The 19,996-nt window shown below is 40.0% G+C and overlaps 1 protein-coding gene across 1 annotated transcript; it reads right to left on the bottom strand.

Moving 5' to 3' along the window:
* Positions 1-10,045: 10,045 nt before the first annotated feature.
* On the bottom strand, positions 10,046-19,592 carry LOC117562760 (hepatic lectin-like). The gene is made up of 8 exons (XM_034240641.1): positions 18,694-19,592; positions 18,411-18,488; positions 13,995-14,108; positions 11,751-11,828; positions 11,521-11,577; positions 11,249-11,400; positions 11,029-11,153; positions 10,046-10,938 (listed from the first exon to the last, which is right to left on the bottom strand). The coding sequence occupies exons 1-8, from the start codon at positions 18,755-18,757 to the stop codon at positions 10,767-10,769; spliced, it is 840 nt and encodes a 279-aa protein (XP_034096532.1). The 5' UTR covers positions 18,758-19,592; the 3' UTR covers positions 10,046-10,766.
* Between the last annotated feature and the right edge of the window lie 404 nt (positions 19,593-19,996).

Below are 19,996 nucleotides of genomic sequence, written 5' to 3'. Positions count from 1 at the left end.
GATGAATTGGAAATGGGGGACCCTGATGTAAACAAGACGAAAGTCTTTCTCTGGTCTGCATCCCCTTAACAATTGTATGTTTTGAGCTGTACTGTACTGTACCCAATATACAAGCTGTTAATAAACTTTTCAATCAATCAATCAATCAATCAATAGCTGGGGATTCTGGGTAGTGTAGTGTCTTCTGCCATCCTTTACTCCGAAAAAATATTTGTTTCTCCGAATCGAAGGGGAAAAATACAAAAGCATTGCACACAATTTAAACCAATCAATGTTGTGTAATTAACAAGGATAATCTGGTGTTTTTTAGTCGATGAGTAGTGCAGATATTACTGTAAAATCAATCGACAGTAAGAGGAATACTTACTTCCGGGTGTACAATTCTCAGTTATCCAATGAGAATGGACGCTGACATTGCCTTTAAGGGCAGCCAACACAAACGAATGCCGTGCTTCCATGAGCGTCAAATCCCGCCGCAGATGGGAATACATTGCAATCAGTTGAAATCTATTTGCGTCCCTTTATGACGCTGAAGGAGCCTAGGAGCGTCACAACTGCACGCTACGGGACCCTGACCAAACGTCGCTCCTGGACGATTATGGAGTGAGAGTGTGTTGGCGAGACAGTGAGACACCGCGGAGCTCAGCACGCACACACACACACACACACACACACACACACACACACACACACACACACACACACACACACACACACACACACACACACACACACACACACACACACACACACACACACACACACACACACACACACACACACACACACACACACACACACACACACACACACCACACACACCCACCACACACACACACACACACACACACACACACACACACACACACACACACACACACACACACACACACACACACACACACACACACACACACACACACACACACACACACACACACACACACACACACACACACACACAGAGCTCCGAGGGTGTGTGCGCGCGCGTGTGCGGAGCTCCGCGGATTGGTCCATTTGGACTTCCTTACGTCACTATGCCCCGGAAAGAAAAAATTGAACAATAAAAATCCCCAACGAGGCATTCTGGGGCAGCATAGACAGGTATTTTCTGTGTTAGAGTTGTACTCCCTACAGGGTGTACTTTGAGGGTTTGTGACTCTGCAGACCGTTGACATGCAGAAAAAGCTACATAACACACAAGGGGACGGGTAATAACTGGAAAAGCATGACATGGGACCTTTAAATGCTTCGCTGGTCATGTGACAAGGAACAACAGTAGACTGTATAAAGGTAACAACCACACACACGCAGACACTCACACACACAGTATAAAGGACAGAAATAAAGAGAGAGAGGGTCTCTGAATTATTCCCTGAGTAACGATTGATGATAATAATAATGATAATAATAATAGTTATTGTGAACAGGTGTATCTCAGGTAAAAACGGGAAGAGAGTTAAAGTCTGTCTCTGAGTCTCTAAAAGTTCAACTAAAGAGTTGTTCTTATTCTCTGAGCAATGATTAATAATCAGAGTTGTCTCTAAAAACTCTAAAGTCACAAAAAGTTACAAACCTTTAGAGAGAAGAAGGAGAAGGTGCGACACGACCGACGAGCACGAAGTGAAACTGAACAGCAAACAGGAAGCACTTCAAAATAAAAGCTCTTACAGAACATTGTATTTATATTACTTCTACTTAAACTAAAACGTTTTAAAGTACAAGATCTGAGTAGGCCTACTTGTAGGCTACTTTTACTCAAATACAAGATCTGAGTAAGTATAGTTAGGACCCTAGTAACCATAACTACAGTAAGTCATATTATTGAAATTATAAATCATATTAATGAAATGTCATATTAATGACTAACAGGGTAGATATGTTGTGGAAATGCTCTTCCCTAATCTCAGCTCTAAATCTCTGCAGTGTGTAGTTTCAGGATGTATTGTGTGTGAAATGTTAAATGTAGTCCCACCGTTTGGCCACCATTTGCATCAGCGTCTGGCGCACTACCAGGGGTCTTTGCTCTGTCTGCTGGCCGCTCTGCCTGCTCCCTCTCCCGGATGAACAGAGATGAAATCCCCGGTCCTTCTCCCGGTGCTTTCTGTGATGCTTCACTTCCAAACACCGACATACCTCAGCTCAGCAACAGCGCTAAAGGTACTTGTTAAGACCTTTCACTACGTTATATCACTTTTAAATCACCTTACATGTTTTAATGAATACGTTTTAAAACGTTCAGGTAATTACGGTAATGTGTTTTGACCATAGACTGTATAAAGAAAGGGGTTTGACCTATGGTTTTGACCGGTGGCTAATGTTAGCTAGCATCGAAGCTAATGTAGGCTAATTGCCACCTGTTGCCATAGCTACAGCTGGCCAGAGAAAAGTGTAATCAAATCTAAGTGTATTTATAAGATTCAATATAAAAAACACGATTCTCTGAGTGGGGTTTGCATTAACAAAATACATGATAAAAGGACAAGATAGAAGTGAATAAAAATACAATAAAATACAACAAAAAGTTAATTAATACACAATAAAAACAATAAAATGTAGGACTCAGGAGGACAGACATGGGGTGATCTTAAACCAGTGTTAACTATATGCATTTTAAAGCTTTAATAAAAGCATCATGTTGCCAAAGTCATGTGAATTGATCATATTCTCAATAATAATTAAAGTTATGAGGAGTTTAATGTTGACCTTGTGTTGATGTCTGCAGATCACCACTAGATGTCAGTGTGACCTCACATTAAACACATCATTATGGAGTCTCATTTCACACTGAGCGTGTTCTCTCTGGTCATTCACACCTAACAGCTGCTTCACAGGACTCGACCACATCTACGGGGCTCACTATGGGTCTAGTGTTACAGATATTGTTGAGGTCGTCAGAACAAATACATTTGTCTCTAATATCGGAGAGCTGCCACTTTTCTGCAGCGCGTCGTGCACTTTAATGTATTGTCAACGGAGCTTTTTAACTTTACACAACACTGTTCATCACTCCGGTTAAATCCATTCTGCTTCATTCTTTCGCTAAAGATTGTTGAAGTACTCCTCGTTCTTGTTCACCTATTCCCAAAGTTGTGAAATGTTCTCTTCTGCCCCGATATCCAGAAGACGTCCGTGTTTTCATAACTCCACGTAAACAGAACAGGAAAGAGGCAGTATTCCGTTACAGGTAAAAGTTTCCCTCAAGTTAAAGTACAAATATATATAATACGCTACAGTTTGCAAAGTGTTACTATACTTTACTTTGGTTAATTTATATTTTGTATAATTTGAATATGCAAAGTAACTAAAGCTGCTGATGTTCAGGTGTATATCAGTATGTGTCTCTACTTTAAAGAGTCCTCTCTTGCTGATGTTCAGGTGTATATCAGTATGTAGTGTCTCTACTTTAAAGAGTGCTCTCCTGCTGATGTTCAGGTGTATATCAGTATGTAGTGTCTCTACTTTAAAGAGTGCTCTCCTGCTGATGTTCAGGTGTATATCAGTATGTAGTGTCTCTACTTTAAAGAGTCCTCTCTTGCTGATATTCAGGTGTATATCAGTATGTAGTGTCTCTACTTTAAAGAGTCCTCTCTTGCTGATGTTCAGGTGTATATCAGTATGTAGTGTCTCTACTTTAAAGAGTCCTCTCTTGCTGATGTTCAGGTGTATATCAGTATGTAGTGTCTCTACTTTAAAGAGTGCTCTCCTGCTGATGTTCAGGTGTATATCAGTATGTAGTGTCTCTACTTTAAAGAGTCCTCTCTTGCTGATATTCAGGTGTATATCAGTATGTAGTGTCTCTACTTTAAAGAGTCCTCTCTTGCTGATGTTCAGGTGTATATCAGTATGTAGTGTCTCTACTTTAAAGAGTCCTCTCCTGCTGATGTTCAGGTGTTTATCAGTATGTAGTGTCTCTACTTTAAAGAGTCCTCTCCTGCTGATGTTTACATGTATATCAGTATGTAGTGTCTCTACTTTAAAGAGTCCTATCCTGCTGATGTTCAGGTGTATATCAGTATGTAGTGTCTCTACTTTAAAGAGTCCTCTCCTGCTGATGTTCAGGTGTTTATCAGTATGTAGTGTCTCTACTTTAAAGAGTCCTCTCCTGCTGATGTTTACATGTATATCAGTATGTAGTGTCTCTACTTTAAAGAGTCCTCTCCTGCTGATGTTCAGGTGTATATCAGTATGTAGTGTCTCTACTTTAAAGAGTCCTCTCCTGCTGATGTTCAGGTGTATGTCAGTATGTAGTGTCTCTACTTTAAAGAGTCCTCTCCTGCTGATGTTCAGGTGTATATCAGTATGTAGTGTCTCTACTTTAAAGAGTCCTCTCCTGCTGATGTTCAGGTGTATATCAGTATGTAATGTCTCTACTTTAAAGAGTCCTCTGCTGCTGATGTTCAGGTGTATATCAGTATGTAGTGTCTCTACTTTAAACAGTCCTCTCCTGCTGATGTTCAGGTGTATATCAGTATGTAGTGTCTCTACTTTAAAGAGTCCTCTCCTGCTGATGTTCAGGTGTATATCAGTATGTAGTGTCTCTACTTTAAAGAGTCCTCTGCTGCTGATGTGCAGGTGTATATCAGTATGTAGTGTCTCTACTTTAAACAGTCCTCTCCTGCTGATGTCCAGGTGTATATCAGTATGTAGTGTCTCTACTTTAAAGAGTCCTCTCCTGCTGATGTTCAGGTGTGTATCAGTATGTAGTGTCTCTACTTTAAAGAGTCCTCTGCTGCTGATGTACAGGTGTATATCAGTATTTAGTGTCTCTACTTTAAAGAGTCCTCCTGCTGATGTTCAGGTGTATATCAGTATGTAGTGTCTCTATTTTAAAGAGTCCTCTGCTGCTGATGTACAGGTGTATATCAGTATTTAGTGTCTCTACTTTAAAGAGTCCTCCTGCTGATGTTCAGGTGTATATCAGTATGTAGTGTCTCTACTTTAAAGAGTCCTCTTCTGCTGATATCCAGGTGTATATCAGTATGTAGTGTCTCTACTTTAAAGAGTCCTCTCCTGCTGATGTCCAGGTGTATATCAGTATGTAGTGTCTCTACTTTAAAGAGTCCTCTCCTGCTGATGTTCAGGTGTTTATCAGTATGTAGTGTCTCTACTTTAAAGAGTCCTCTCCTGCTGATGTTCAGGTGTTTATCAGTATGTAGTGTCTCTACTTTAAAGAGTCCTCTCCTGCTGATGTTCAGGTGTTTATCAGTATGTAGTGTCTCTACTTTAAAGAGTCCTCCCCTGCTGATGTTCAGGTGTATATCAGTATGTAGTGTCTCTACTTTAAAGAGTCCTCTCCTGCTGATGTTCAGGTGTATATCAGTATGTAGTGTCTCTACTTTAAAGAGTCCTCTCCTGCTGATGTTCAGGTGTATATCAGTATGTAGTGTCTCTACTTTAAAGAGTCCTCTCCTGCTGATGTTCAGGTGTATATCAGTATGTAGTGTCTCTACTTTAAAGAGTCCTCTCCTGCTGATGTTCAGGTGTATATCAGTATGTAGTGTCTCTACTTTAAAGAGTCCTCTCCTGCTGATGTCCAGGTGTATATCAGTATGTAGTGTCTCTACTTTAAAGAGTCCTCTCTTGCTGATGTCCAGGTGTATATCAGTATGTAGTGTCTCTACTTTAAAGAGTCCTCTCTTGCTGATGTTCAGGTGTATATCAGTATGTAGTGTCTCTACTTTAAAGAGTCCTCTCCTGCTGATGTTCAGGTGTATATCAGTATGTAGTGTCCCTACTTTAAAGAGTCCTCTCCTGCTGATGTTCAGGTGTATATCAGTATGTAGGGTCTCTACTTTAAAGAGTCCTCTCTTGCTGATGTTCAGGTGTATATCAGTATGTTGTGTCTCTACTTTAAAGAGTCCTCTCTTGCTGATGTCCAGGTGTATATCAGTATGTAGTGTCTCTACTTTAAAGAGTCCTCTCTTGCTGATATTCAGGTGTATATCAGTATGTAGTGTCTCTACTTTAAAGAGTCCTCTCCTGCTGATGTTCAGGTGTATATCAGTATGTAGTGTCTCTACTTTAAAGAGTCCTCTCCTGCTGATGTTCAGGTGTTTATCAGTATGTAGTGTCTCTACTTTAAAGAGTCCTCTCCTGCTGATGTTCAGGTGTATATCAGTATGTTGTGTCTCTACTTTAAAGAGTCCTCTCTTGCTGATGTCCAGGTGTATATCAGTATGTAGTGTCTCTACTTTAAAGAGTCCTCTCCTGCTGATGTTCAGGTGTATATCAGTATGTAGTTTAAGATGCAGCTGGGATCAGTCTGGGCGGATGTGTTCAAACCTGTTTTGTTTATGCTTAACATGTCCCTATGGAGGCAATGTAAGAAGCTCTATCCATGCATGTTAATAACATATTAGCTTCACACAGACGGAGAACAACCAAGAGGTATAAACATGGAGCTGAAAGGAGATAAAACGCTCGGCACAGAGATAAAAAACCTATTCAAATATTTATATTTACCACAGTTACTGTTCAATATCTGCCTGGTAGAAGCATATCAGCAGCCAGGGCTTATAAACACTTACAGATATAAGATAAATATATATATTAATGCTAGAAGAAATGCATTAAAATATGTAAAAACGTAAACACTGTCTGAAGGGTGATCACTGAAGACTACAACTCCCATGATGCCACGCTGCAACAGATGATTCCTTGATAGATTAAAGATTCAAAGGTTTTATTGTCAGATGCACAGAAGTGCAGAAATGGCAATGATATTCTTCTGACCTGAGCAACAATGCAACATATATAATAAAATAGATATTTTTAGAAAAACCTCCCTGGTCCCCGGCTTGATCTTCATTCTCAGGATCCATTTGTTGGCTTCAGATTCAGATTTTTCCTAAAATTTCAGATTTTTCCTAAAAAATCTGACTTTTTTTCCTAAAAATCTCAAAATTCAGATTTTCTCACAAAATTCTGACTTTTTCTGAAAATCTCAAAATTCTGACTTTTCCGAACACTTAAAAATTTAGGAGAGAGAGCCAGCAAGATGTTCCAGATACACTGCTACTCTACCGGAGGAGGAGGAGGAGGAGGAGGAGGAGGAGGAGGAGGAGGAGGAGGAGGAGGAGGAGGAGGAGGAGGAGGAGGAGGAGGAGGAGGAGGAGGAGGAGGAGGAGGAGGAGGAGGAGGAGGAGGAGGAGGAGGAGGAGGAGGACAGAGTAACGATCATCAGAGTAGTACCTGAGTCGTGTTATCGTGGGAAGCTTGTGTGGTAGCTCTCAATACTCTCACTGAAACACTTGATATACAAAAGTAAATAACGTGTTCAAATTCTTAAACTGAGTGAAGCTTAAGAAGTGTTTAGTTTAAAGTACATTTACAGTTAAATGTGTATTTTATAACCATAGGTATATCAGTCCAGAGCAGAGGTTTAATAAATGAAGCAGGAGCTGATCAGAAGAAAAGACTACATGTAGCTAATACAGTATAACAGTAGAGATGTCAAGTCAAAGGTCAATCTGCCAGTATCTGATTCGTCACATGTTGTTTAAGTAAAGTTGTAATTGTAGTTTGTGCTACACATAGTAAGAAATTGCAAGAGTTTGTTGTCATTTTAATGACGGTGGAGTTTCTCAGGCTCCGGCAGCAACTTCGTGAGCCGTGGCAAAATCTTTGGCATGCCAACAAATTGCCGAAGGACCTTGAGAAGGTTTATTTTTAGTGTTGAATTTGTGTGTCCATGTTGCCCTTCGTAAGGCACTCGGGAGGGCATCTTGTCAAATCGTGTCATCATCGTCTGATCTTCGTGTGATCATCGGTGCCATCGGGCATTTTTTGCCTCACGAAGACAAAACAAAGGAAACAAGAAGCTGCCCGATTGTCTCAGGAAGGCAACACGACTACGTGAAGCCCTCGCGATTCCGTCGTGTAGCCATCGTATCATAGTACGATGACATCGAGATGGGACCACGGTGTGCAATGTTTCCTTGCAGATCGCTTCTCTGGTTGTTTTATTGCACAACAAAATCATGTAAACAGATTATGTAAATAACCCAATTTGTGTTCTGTGAAACTGAAAAGGATATTACTTTGTTTTTGTTACTTTCGTTGCAGTTGTACGTCTTAAATGTAATTTAGGTTAACTTCCTGTTTTATTTAGATGCTTTTATTTTAAAGGCGAGTTTATGCTGTTGACAGGTAGTTGTTGTTGCTATGGAAACAACATGACAGAGAAAACTTAATATCTTCTACATATAAAGACGGAGAAAGTAAAGAACAAAGTCTGAACATATCAGTACAGTATCAGAGTACTTTAACATAATTGTTTTTGTTGCTTTCGATGCAGTTGTTTGTCTTAAATGTAATGTAAACGTTGCCTTCGTTCTGTAGGCATCGTACTTGCTTCTGCTGTTGCCTGGCTGTTCGGGGCCATCTTCGGCCTTTAGGCTCCCACATTGATGTGCTGATAGAGATAATGTCTCTGCTGTGTTCTGATCTCCTGTTCACTCTTCTGTTGAGATCTCCATATCAGGATGAATACTTAAAACGAAAGTTAGTTATAATTGAATATAGTCAATTATATTCTTATATAACCCACAATGAGAATGCTTCATATTTTATGATTTTCTATATTTACAGTATAAACAAAACACAAGTGGTTTGTTAAGTTGAGTGTGTAAGGCCTGTAATGGTTTCACTGATAAGGGAGAGACAGTTTTTTCCCTCTCCTCTCACAGCAGTACACAGGGAGGGGGGCTCCTGACTTAAGGAGAAAAAGGATGGTTATGTCATAGCCATAGAATATGTCTGGTCATGTCCAGTCCTGTACATCAGAGGCCATGCCCAGTTTCCACAAATATGGGTGTGGAGGAGGTGTCTTAGGTTTTTCTATCCTGTTGTTAAGCATAAAGACACTGGCGGAGAGGGAGCGAGCGAGAGAGGGGGGGGGGGGTTCCCCTGGTATACTCTCTCCCGGTAAACTCTGTCCCTCAGAGCTGGGTTTTTGCTCTCGGTAAGGTTCTCTCGAGCTGGGTAACTATTGCTTAAATCTCTGGGTATTGAATGCTGAGGAAATGGTTTAGACAAAGCATTCTTTAAATGTGATGGACTTCTTAGACAAAGCATTAATACATTAGTTGGACTTCTTAAGCCTACCATTCTTAAATGTGTCAGGATTTTAGAACTAATTAGAGATTCCTTTTGAATTTCGTCGGAAGACTTTAATGGGTGAACTATGAATTAAGGTTTTAGATTAGAACATGATCACAGCATGATATGTTTAGTATGATTATAATGTTGTAAAGAGAGAAGGTAAAAACCCTGTATTAGTTTGGACCAATTTCTCTTCAAATAAACTGATCCCACCTTTTGGACTGGGATAACTTAAAAGACATCTGCGCTCTCCTCTCCTGCTTCAAAGGTAAGATTGCACCCTGCCACACACACACTTAGGTAGGGCCACACCTCATTACTGATATCAAAATCCTTCGGGATCGCTGAAACAGATTTAGCGGGTTGTCTGAATAGAAACGGCAGTTAATTGAACCTGGTTCTTCAGGAGTTAATAGAGGTGAGATCTTGCTGACGTTGGTGGATCTGAGCCAAGCAGTAAACTTACATAGACTCAATAACTTTGGTCAGGTCAGTTAGTAGGTCAGAGTAATTTACCGGAATAAATTATCAGCCCTCACCAACTCTTACTCTTCTCTCCTCATTACTTCAACCCTTAAAGTCTAAACCATGTTGAAATATTATCATTACTGATGTCTTAAAGAGAAAACGAAAGGCACGTTAAACTGATGATGTTTCTCCTGGAGTCGGTTGAATGTTGATGCTTTTAAGCTGCGACTCAAGTTTAGTAATTCATTTCAATCAAAGTAATAATTGTTTAACCTTCTTTTGAATTAGTTGTTATGCATATCCAAAATGGAAAACATCAAAACATGTTACCGTTGTGTTTTTTGTTTTACACTTTCACTTTTTAAATGTTTCGAGTTACATCCAAATGAAATGACAAAAGAAGACAAAACATGGATTACATGTTTACAGATGAGCGAGCTGTCGTAGCTCAAATAAAACAGTTCAGTCAAAAGATTTTAAAATACTTTACTTCACTAAAGTACACATCACTTCTCAAGTACTTATTTTTTACTTTTTACTTCATAGCATGCACTGGACAACCTTCGTTAGTAGCTACTTAACAAATACACATTTTTATAAAGAAAGTGAAGAGAATATGAAATGTGATGTTTAGGTAGAAATGAAACACAGCAGTTCATTGAAGTGCTGCTGACACAAGATGTTCATTGAAGTGCTGCTGACACAAGATGTTCATTGAAGTGCAATATTATGAATAAGTCAAAAAGCTAAAAGCTGCGATGGTTATAATATTATACGTCATATCATTAGATTATTGTGACCGATGCATCCATGTCATTTTGCTGTTGGAGTTCGCAGGTGGAGCTCATTATCACATGTGTTTGAGTGCAATGCAAGCAATGGATATTATCATTTATGGAACCATCTGCAGAAACCATTTCTCCATCATTTGAATGATTGATTTGTAAATGGTGATAATATGGAGAAATGCTGTCACTATTACTCAGAGCCCAAAATGAAAATGTCACTTATTTTGTGCGAATCCAGTTCCATTATAGTTTGAAATAGAACTTCTGTTCTTAATCTTTCAACACATTCAAGAAGCTGCATTTTAATGTTTGCATGGCTGTGTATATTATTTGTATAAGAGCTTTATTAAAAAGCACCCTGCTCCACGTTCTGCATCCTGTACTGAGATAGATAAACAGGCTGAGTTAGGGGTCTTCTGGTTTCTCACAGATACTTCTGTGAGGGTCTTCACAGGATTTATCAAACCAACACTTCAGGTCTGACGCTCCACCTCTCTCCCCCATCCTCGCACAATCCTCTTCCATAGTATCGTTCCCTTTATAGTTGTCTGGCTCTCCGGTGGACCAAAAAGCCAAACTGAGGTTTGAGGAAGAGAAAGATGTGATTTAATCAAACTGATGACTTTGATATTGGACATTTAAAAACATGTGTTTACAACAATCAAACCTCCTGTCCAGTGCTGAACCGTCTGTCCACAGCCATGCTCCCTCTGTCACTGAGTCCGTCAGTCCGATCCAGAACTTGTCCTCATCTCCAGTCATTTGAACTCTCACTTTCTGCTGCAGGAATGTCTGGACAGCAAAAACAAATCTGTTGAATAACTTCTCTGAGCTAACTAATGCAGAAACAAAGTGTTGAATGGTGACCCTGCAGCAGTGTGTTCTACCTGCTCCTCTCTGCTCTCGATCTGAACCAGATCTCCTCCTGTACGTCTGCATTCAGCTCTGCTCTGTGTCCAGGTTGCTTTAATGATGGAGAGATAATAGCATTTCCCTCCATGACGCTCCCAGCTGTCTGGGCATCTTTTACATGAGCCCCCTTCAAAGAGATCAGAGCAAAGTCTTTAGTCAGACGACACACATCTGTTTTATGTGTGTGACAATCTGTCACTTCCTCATCAGAAGAGCAAACATGTGAGAAAGTAAATCCATCACTGACTGTTTACTGCAGGGCACGTTGGCTCCGGTTTGCAAGGTTTTACTGCCGAGAATCTCTCTGTTGTGGAAAAAGATACAAAAGATTTCACCTTAATCAGAGGTGTCTCTTAGTTGAGAACCTGAACGGAGATCTTCCATGGTTCACGCAGTCGAGACACAAAGATGAATGTTTAACAGAACAATATGAGTGTTCAAACATTTGAAAGAGATCTGGATGTGGACGAAGTTTACCTGTGAGGTTTTTCATCTCAGCGCCACGCTCATCTGTCATCTTTCGGAGACGTTCTATGGTTTGGATGTTTTGATGAGCTGATTGTTAAAAAGGAGAAAGACAAGTTTTAAGAGTCTGTTCATTAGAGGAGAATCATTCCAACATATATAGTAATGTTAAGGAGAGGTAGGTACACATTGAAATGCCAAATAGATTGAAAACATGACGTTGAAAATTCTCCAAACTAATTTGAGTGATTTTAAATTGAGAAAGGAAAATGAAAGCATCAGTTAATTACCACGAATCTGTTCAGATGAATTTAACTTCAAGCTGTTCTGTTACACATGTTAGCAGAGATCGCCTGAAGCCAGCAGTTCTGTTCTTCTGAACAAGGTTCAAGGTTCTTTATTTGTCATACGAACATAGCTATAGTTATGCCGATGGAATTCTTAGGTCACTGGCTTCTCTAACAGAGCAACACAATAACACAGATACACAGAAAAATATAGTGCAAGTAAATATTAAATATAAAAAGAAAAATAGTTTTAAAAAATAGTGCAATAAGAGTCTCTATGCTATATACAACCCAGTCTCATGGCATTTCGTGTTCACCAACACGATTTTTAATCTATTGATTCATGTTCACCAACACGATTTTTCCCTTTTTTTCGTGTTGCACAGCACGATTTTAAAAGCAATGTATTTCTACTGGTAATGACGCTCATGGAAGCACGGCATTCGTTTGTGTCGACTGCCCTTAAAGGCAATGTGAGCGTCCATTCTCATTGGATAACGGAGAATTGTACAACCGGAAGTAAGTATTCCCCTTACTGTCGATTGATTTTACAGTGATATCTGCACTACTCATCGACTAGAAAACACCAGATTATCCTTGTTAATTACACAACATTGATTGGTTTAAATTGTGTGCAATGCTTTTGTATTTTTCCCCTTCGATTCGGAGAAACAAATGTTTTTTCGGAGTAAAGGATAGCAGAAGACACTACACTACCCAGAATCCCCAGCTATCATTTAGGACTACACCATGTGCTCTGTTTGACAAACCCTGTGATAGTCCTCAAGCTCTGTGATTGGAGAGTGTGCTCCGAGGGTTACGACGAGCCTCGAACAGCACTTGAAATGGGAGACTGTCCAAAACTGGATTTGAACGGGTCATTACATTACATTACATTTATTGATAAGCCTGAAACATGCACTTGTCAAGGTTCAGAGGCAAATTTTGCAAATATGGCAGTAGCCATCGATCAGCTTAAGATATACTTTATTGATCCCAAGTTGGAACATTTGCGTTACATCAGCATGTGTAACAGTTGTAAATATGCAGTGGTGTTTATTTGTAAATCATTTAGTATAATCACACAAATTCTGTGTTTTATATTGAACAATTCTGTGTTCTTTATTTATTGATTGTTCAATACCTGACAAGGCCGGAGATGAAATATCTACATACATCTTATAAGAGTATAATACATTATGTATAATATCAGTTAAAATAAGTGCTTCAACATAGTTAACATTGCTGGAGGTATGCACAAATATTGATAGATATCTTGTAATGCTATTGAGGAACCTGCGACCCAAGTTTTTCATTCAATGCAGAACTACACCATAGTTGTGTGGGCCTATATGATATGTCAATAAACCTTAGAAAATCTTGAAAGGGATGTGCAAAATAGTCATTATATACAGTCTTTAATGAACTATTAGTAGAAAATAACGAGTAATGAATATACTTTATAAGGATCCTATTAATATCTAATAATAAAAATAATGAAATTCAATAACATGCTTTAACCACTAGGTGTCCCTTTATATCAGCTGTGCACCTTTATGGTGTAAATACAGCCTATCTACCAATTGGATCAAATATAAAAGTCAGCCGAATTAGTGTTGATACTGCAAGGAGACGTATTGTGTGAAAAATAAATGTCAAATGCCGTGCTTCCATGAGCGTCATTACCAGTAGAAATACATTGCTTTTAAAATCGTGCTGTGCAACACGAAAAAAAGGGGGAAATCGTGTTGGTGAACACGAATCAATAGATTAAAAATCATGTTGGTGAACACGAAATGCCATGAGACTGGGTTGCAATATATGTATGATATATTAGATAAATAATGACTAAGTAGCAGATGAATGTTATGGATGTTGTTTCAGCAGTTCAGGAGTTTAACAGTCTGGATGGAAGAAACATCAGATTTAAATCTCGTTCTTAATTCATTGAGTTTGAAAAGAAACTCACAGGTTACTCCGAGAGTGACGAGAGAAGCTGCCAGGAGAACGCTGAGAACAATCACAGCCGCTCTCTCTGAGGTGACTCTACATCGTGGAGCTGACTCAGACTGCTGCTGGGAACCTGTTGAGGACAGACAGAGACTCTGGATCACTTACACTCTGAACATGTCGGGAAATTAAAGAAGACTTGAACGGACTGCGTTTTCATTTTTTAAAAAGAATACTGATGAATATTTTAGGCGAGGCAAGTTTATTTATATAGCACTTTTCAACACAAGGCAATTCAAAGTGCTTTTACTCATATTTTGTTTTTTATAGCAAAAAAAACACTTTATTTGAAGAAGCGTTTTGAGGCTCGGATATTACATTTTTATTTATTTTATTTGTATTATATTTATTTATTTATTTGCACATTTTACTTTTTTATTAAGTTTTTTGATGAAATGTTTACAAAGGCAGTGTGATCAAATGTTAACTTTTAGTGAAGGAGTAAATCCTAATCCAAAGAAATGTCACAGTAAAGTAGAGGAGCAAACCAGCCCAAAGTCCTGACCAGTGGACGAGTCACTTGTGTTTGTGTTCGTGTCCTGTTTTAAGGACGTTTTAAAGAAGCTGTTAAAGTCAAACCCCACTCACAGGTTCACACGAGACACATCCGCTTTCAGAGTTTCCTTTGTTGGACATGTTGGAGCCAATAGTTTTTCAAAATGTTATGAATGCAGTCCATAAATCAGAAACATACTGTCACCAGAAAAACCTAAATATATTCCAATATGGACAAAGTTGTAAAAATGGACCTAATAAAGTGACCACGTAACTATCACAGTTAATTAGCTGAATTAAGATTATATGTTTGTATTACTAGTTTATTTTAAATGTTGAAAAGTGCAAATGGGGCATTATCTAATGCAAACGTTTATTTGTTCTCAGTAGAAATCGAAGTATAGTTAAATTAAAATAAAATGTAACTATTATGGCAGATTCCTTATTACAGCGTGTTTCTCTCTTAATATGAAGGTAACAGGTCAGAGAGGCTCCATCGTCTCTTTGCCATTATCAGCAGATGTACCCATGTTAGGTACATTGGCAAAGGTCAGAGGAAGTCCAAGGGATGTCTTCCTCAGATATAATACAGTTAGTCTAAAGCTAGTGGTTCATCAGCTGAGAAACGATAAGGATGTTGGTGTCTTAGTTAATGTAAAGAAATGTATGTGTGCTCATGTGCAGACGTGTATATAGTTTGTTAACCCTTAGATGCATAAGTGGGTCTTTTTTGACCCGGTGAGGTGGTTTTCTTGAAGTATCTTTGTAATTACATTTTCTTATCATTTCATATTCCAGCTATTCCTCAAAAAACATGTTTTGGATATCATGCCATTCAAATTCTTAATTTACATTTTAAGAAATTGTAGTGTTTGTATTTCTACCCCAAGCTTCCACAAGTGGGTCAAAAATGACACGCATGCATTTTCTATGGAATCCTTTTTTTTCTTCAAAATGTAAAAAAAAATTCTAAAATTCTAAATAGTGAAAAATTAAATATAAAATATTTCTAGCGTGAACCAAAATATAATACTAAATATTATACAAGTGATTTGTCTTCACCAAAATGGCATAAAAACACATAATTCTAATACGGGTCCTTTTTGACCCACTTATGGAAGAGTGTAGAGTCCAGTCACTCTAAGGGCATCGAAGGGTTAAATGGATCATTTATATCCTGCAAGACTCCTAAAGACGTCATGAGATGATGACCTTTCGACATCTGGAACATGTCCAAGTTTAGGAGACCTGACAATGTGTGCGTTAAACATGTTTAGGGAACATGTTGGTGTGTCATTTAGAAACGTATATCTGCCCTGTGTGTCTGGTGTTCAGGGGAGCATTGCTGTTTGAGGGCTGGAGGGCAGGTCATGTTTCCCCATTGGTGTTTGGTGTCAACTAAATCATAATGATTAATCTCAACTGTGTTTGTGTTTCATTGATTCCTCTCTGTTTCATTCTTTCCTGTTGTGAGGGTTGATCTGCCTCAACATAACAATTAGAGATGTTTCTTTCAACCAGTCTGAATGTTATGGAAGCAAAGAGCACAAACTCTTGAGTATAGCTTTTTCTGCGTGATCTTGTTTTGAGGAACTTTGGAAGTAAAACCACATTTTACACGTTCACGCCCTGGGGACCGTTTCTCACTCACTCCTTTGAGCTGTTTTCTTTTACATTATTCTTGTCTGACTGTCCTTCAATACTTCAATACACTTTATTGATATGTTATTATTCATCCCCCAGGGAGTCTCTTCTCAGACACATATGATTCCTCTGAATGAAATGATTGAAATGTTCACTCAGCCAGTGGAGCTGCGACTGAACACAGCACGAAGACACAAATAGAAACGGGAAACATGAACACCAAGAAATGACCAGCATTTATGTTGAAATGATTTGGTCATGGTCAGTTCCATGTTCTGAATCAGTTCATTGTACAGTCAATTACTCGACCAACAAAGTCCTCTCTTTATTAAGTGAGACATGTTTTTATTTCTATCTTACAAAAGTATAAAATGTTACTATAACTGATTTTAATTCTTAAAGATCAGATGAACATTTAAACTCAGGCGTGACAGCAATGAGAATGAAACACAAATTACATCTTAATATTTACCTCAAAGTTAGTCTTTACACATTGGCCCTTAAAATGACTCCTTAACCTTCCACACACAGTAGCATTTATTTCACTACAGTCAAATATTCCAGAAGGTTTCTGAAATGAAGCTCAGCGTAAGTTCAACCAGGAAGTCCGTCTTTACTCTTCATTTACTATGTCCATGTTACTACTCTCTCTCCTCTCAATAAGTGATCGGGGGCTTCACTCCCCAGCTTAACCAATCACTTCGCTCTATTCTCACAAGCCTATCATAGCGCTCCGCTAACCCTTTTTAAATCTGCTCTCCCCCCTCTGACAGCTGTCATTCCAGGTGACTCGACGCAACCCTCCTCCCCCCTTTTCACCTCCTGTCCCTCTGAATCCAGGGTCAAGCTAAGCCCCTCCCCTTCAGACCGACCCCAACTATCCATTCACCACCACCAGGGTCAAGCTAAGCCCCTCCCCTTCAGACCAAACCCAACTATCCATTCACCACTACCAGGGTCAAGCTAAGACCCTCCCCTTCAGACCGACCCCAACTATCCATTCACCACCACCAGGGTCAAACTAAGCCACTCCCCTTCAGACCGAACCCAACTATCCATTCACCACCACCAGGGTCAAGCTAAGCCACTCCCCTTCAGACCGAACCCAACCATCCATTCACCACCACCAGGGTCAAGCTAAGCCCCTCCCCTTCAGACCGACCCCAACTATCCATTCACCACCACCAGGGTCAAGCTAAGCCACTCCCCTTCAGACCGACCCCAACTATCCATTCACCACCACCAGGGTCAAGCTAAGCCACTCCCCGTCAGACCGAACCCAACCATCCATTCAACACCAGGGTCAAGCTAAGCCACTCCCCTTCAGACCGAACCCAACCATCCATTCACCACCACCAGGGTCACCACCAGGGTCAAGCTAAGCCCCTCCCCTTCAGACCGACCCCAACTATCCATTCACCACCACCAAGGTCAAGCTAAGCCACTCCCCTTCAGGCCGAACCCAACCATCCATTCACCACCACCAGGGTCAAGCTAAGCCACTCCCCTTCAGGCCGAACCCAACTATCCATTCACCACCACCAGGGTCAAGCTAAGCCACTCCCCTTCAGACCGAACCCAACCATCCATTCACCACCACCAGGGTCAAGCTAAGCCCCTCCCCTTCAGCCCGAACCATTCACCACCACCAGGGTCAAGCTAAGCCACTCCCCTTCAGACCGAAGCCAGCTATCCATTCACCACCACCAGGGTCAAGCTAAGCCCCTCCCCTTCAGACCGACCCAACTATCCATTCACCACCACCAGGGTCTAGACCCCGGGGGGTTTCATCTGATCGGGTCTACCCTCCCGAATGATACTCCTGCACAACGGGGCCTAATCGCCAAAATCACCTTTACATTCATTTGTGTATTTCTGCAATACATATGTATTCTTTCATCAAAACCGTCTCTCCTGATTGAACTGACACATCAGGATGCAATAGTTTAAAGACACATTTCATGAAATACTTTAAATGAATGTTATTTCTTTTTTCTGGAATATATATTTTTGCTCACAATACAATCTATCTTAAGAATGAAGTTGCCATTCTTTAGGTTTTATTTATATAGATATCCATTTCTTTGTTTTAGTTTCCAAGACTGAGCACTCACATAACTTGGATTGATACATTCACATGTTTTGTTGTTGTATGTTCTTGATGGCCTCCTGACTCCACGGACTGGAGGTTACTTATGTTCACTTTTGTAATGTATTAATATGTGTTATCACTCACCAGGAAGCTCTGTGGATGGCTGCTTCTCCAAGATCCTGACCGCAGAGTAGATGGTGTCAGCCGCTGAGGATGCCCTGCCTGCAACCCAACAACACTTTCTGTTCAATGAGCTCTGATGTACTCACTGCTGATAATGTGTGAGTATAAACATTCACATTTCACTCAAACTGCAGAAACACATGCGTCTTTTAAGTTCTTAGAAACTCCTTGAAAGTAATGTAATGTATGTAATGTATAGAAATATAGATAGATGGATAGATGAATGAACATATTTTTGACTCACCATCGTTGTTTCCCTTGTCTCGTTTGAACTTTACATCAGAGTACAAAACTTCAGCTTCAGGCATTTTATCGCTGTGATCATCACGTCTTTAAAAGGGAACTAAAGGAACGCTTCACTGCACGCTGCTAAATTAAGAAAAAGCTAGGGTAGGGCTTTATACAGAGTTCCTCAAAATCTAACTATTTTGTAAATGAGTTATTGGTTTGTATTTTTACTGCCAGTTAAATAAATAAATGATTTGATTTGATTTGTTTAGTCAAGATAACTTCAGTAAAATTATATTTGTGAACATTTTTGTCAATTTATTTGGATTTCTTCACAAATACAAAGAAAAAAAGGAAAAACTAAATATAATGAAATAATACAAAATATTAATAATAATCAAGCAACTAATCAGAAGAAAACATTTGACTGAGAAAACAAAAACCTTAATTATATCATCCTCAATTGTTTCACGTTTTTTTATTTGTATTATAGTTTAATTTAAGAAAAGAAAATAAACATTCCTGATGGAATCCATGTCGGGTATTACACAGGAGCCGTCACCCAGATTTCCTCCAATCAACGCTCACAATTAGTGACAGAGCAGTGCTGCGGCCAATCACAACAGCATTAGGGGGCGGGGTTTGGTTGCTGTAGCAGACAGGAGGCGGAGAGACGTGTCTTTTCCTGGCTGAACTTGTGTGACGTGTCAGTTGGACGACAGACAGACTTTATTAAAGTGTCTGCCCTGCTGGTGTCCCGCTCCAGACATGGCCCCCAGCGCGCAACTGAAGGACGCGATGTGCAGGAGGGGATCCGTGCCATCCTGCTCGGACCCCCCGGAGCCGGGAAGGGGCCCCAGGTGAGAGGAGGGGAAGGCTTCTCATTTCTCTATTTACCCTCCTTGACTCCCCTCCTCGTGTCTTAGTCCCGCCCACAGGAGATGCGAGCGGAGGAGTCAAGGAGGGGAGCCGAGGAGAGAGGAGGGGAACCGAGGAGAGAGGAGGGGAAGCAGCAGGCGGTTAGAGAAATGAGAACTCCTCTCCTCTGAGCGGTCATTTTAAAGAGACGTCCATTAATGATGACAGGAGGCAGCAGCCCTCTGTCTGATGGACAGATGTGTTCATGACGACTTATATATTTACTTTGATTCATTCACAGTGCGGTATAATGAGACAATAACAGGCTACAGATGCGGACACACACACACATATATATATATATACAATTTCAGAATCAAACAAGTATGAGAGCACTCTCATAATAAGGTAACACAATCAGAGACTGGATATATCCCCCCCCCCCCTCTCTGGTCGCTACA

The sequence above is a fragment of the Gymnodraco acuticeps genome, unplaced genomic scaffold (assembly GCF_902827175.1).
Source record: "Gymnodraco acuticeps unplaced genomic scaffold, fGymAcu1.1, whole genome shotgun sequence".
Taxonomy (NCBI): Eukaryota; Metazoa; Chordata; class Actinopteri; order Perciformes; family Bathydraconidae; genus Gymnodraco; species Gymnodraco acuticeps.
Note: the sequence above shows the minus strand (reverse complement) of the source record. Positions and strands in the feature narration are given on the sequence as shown.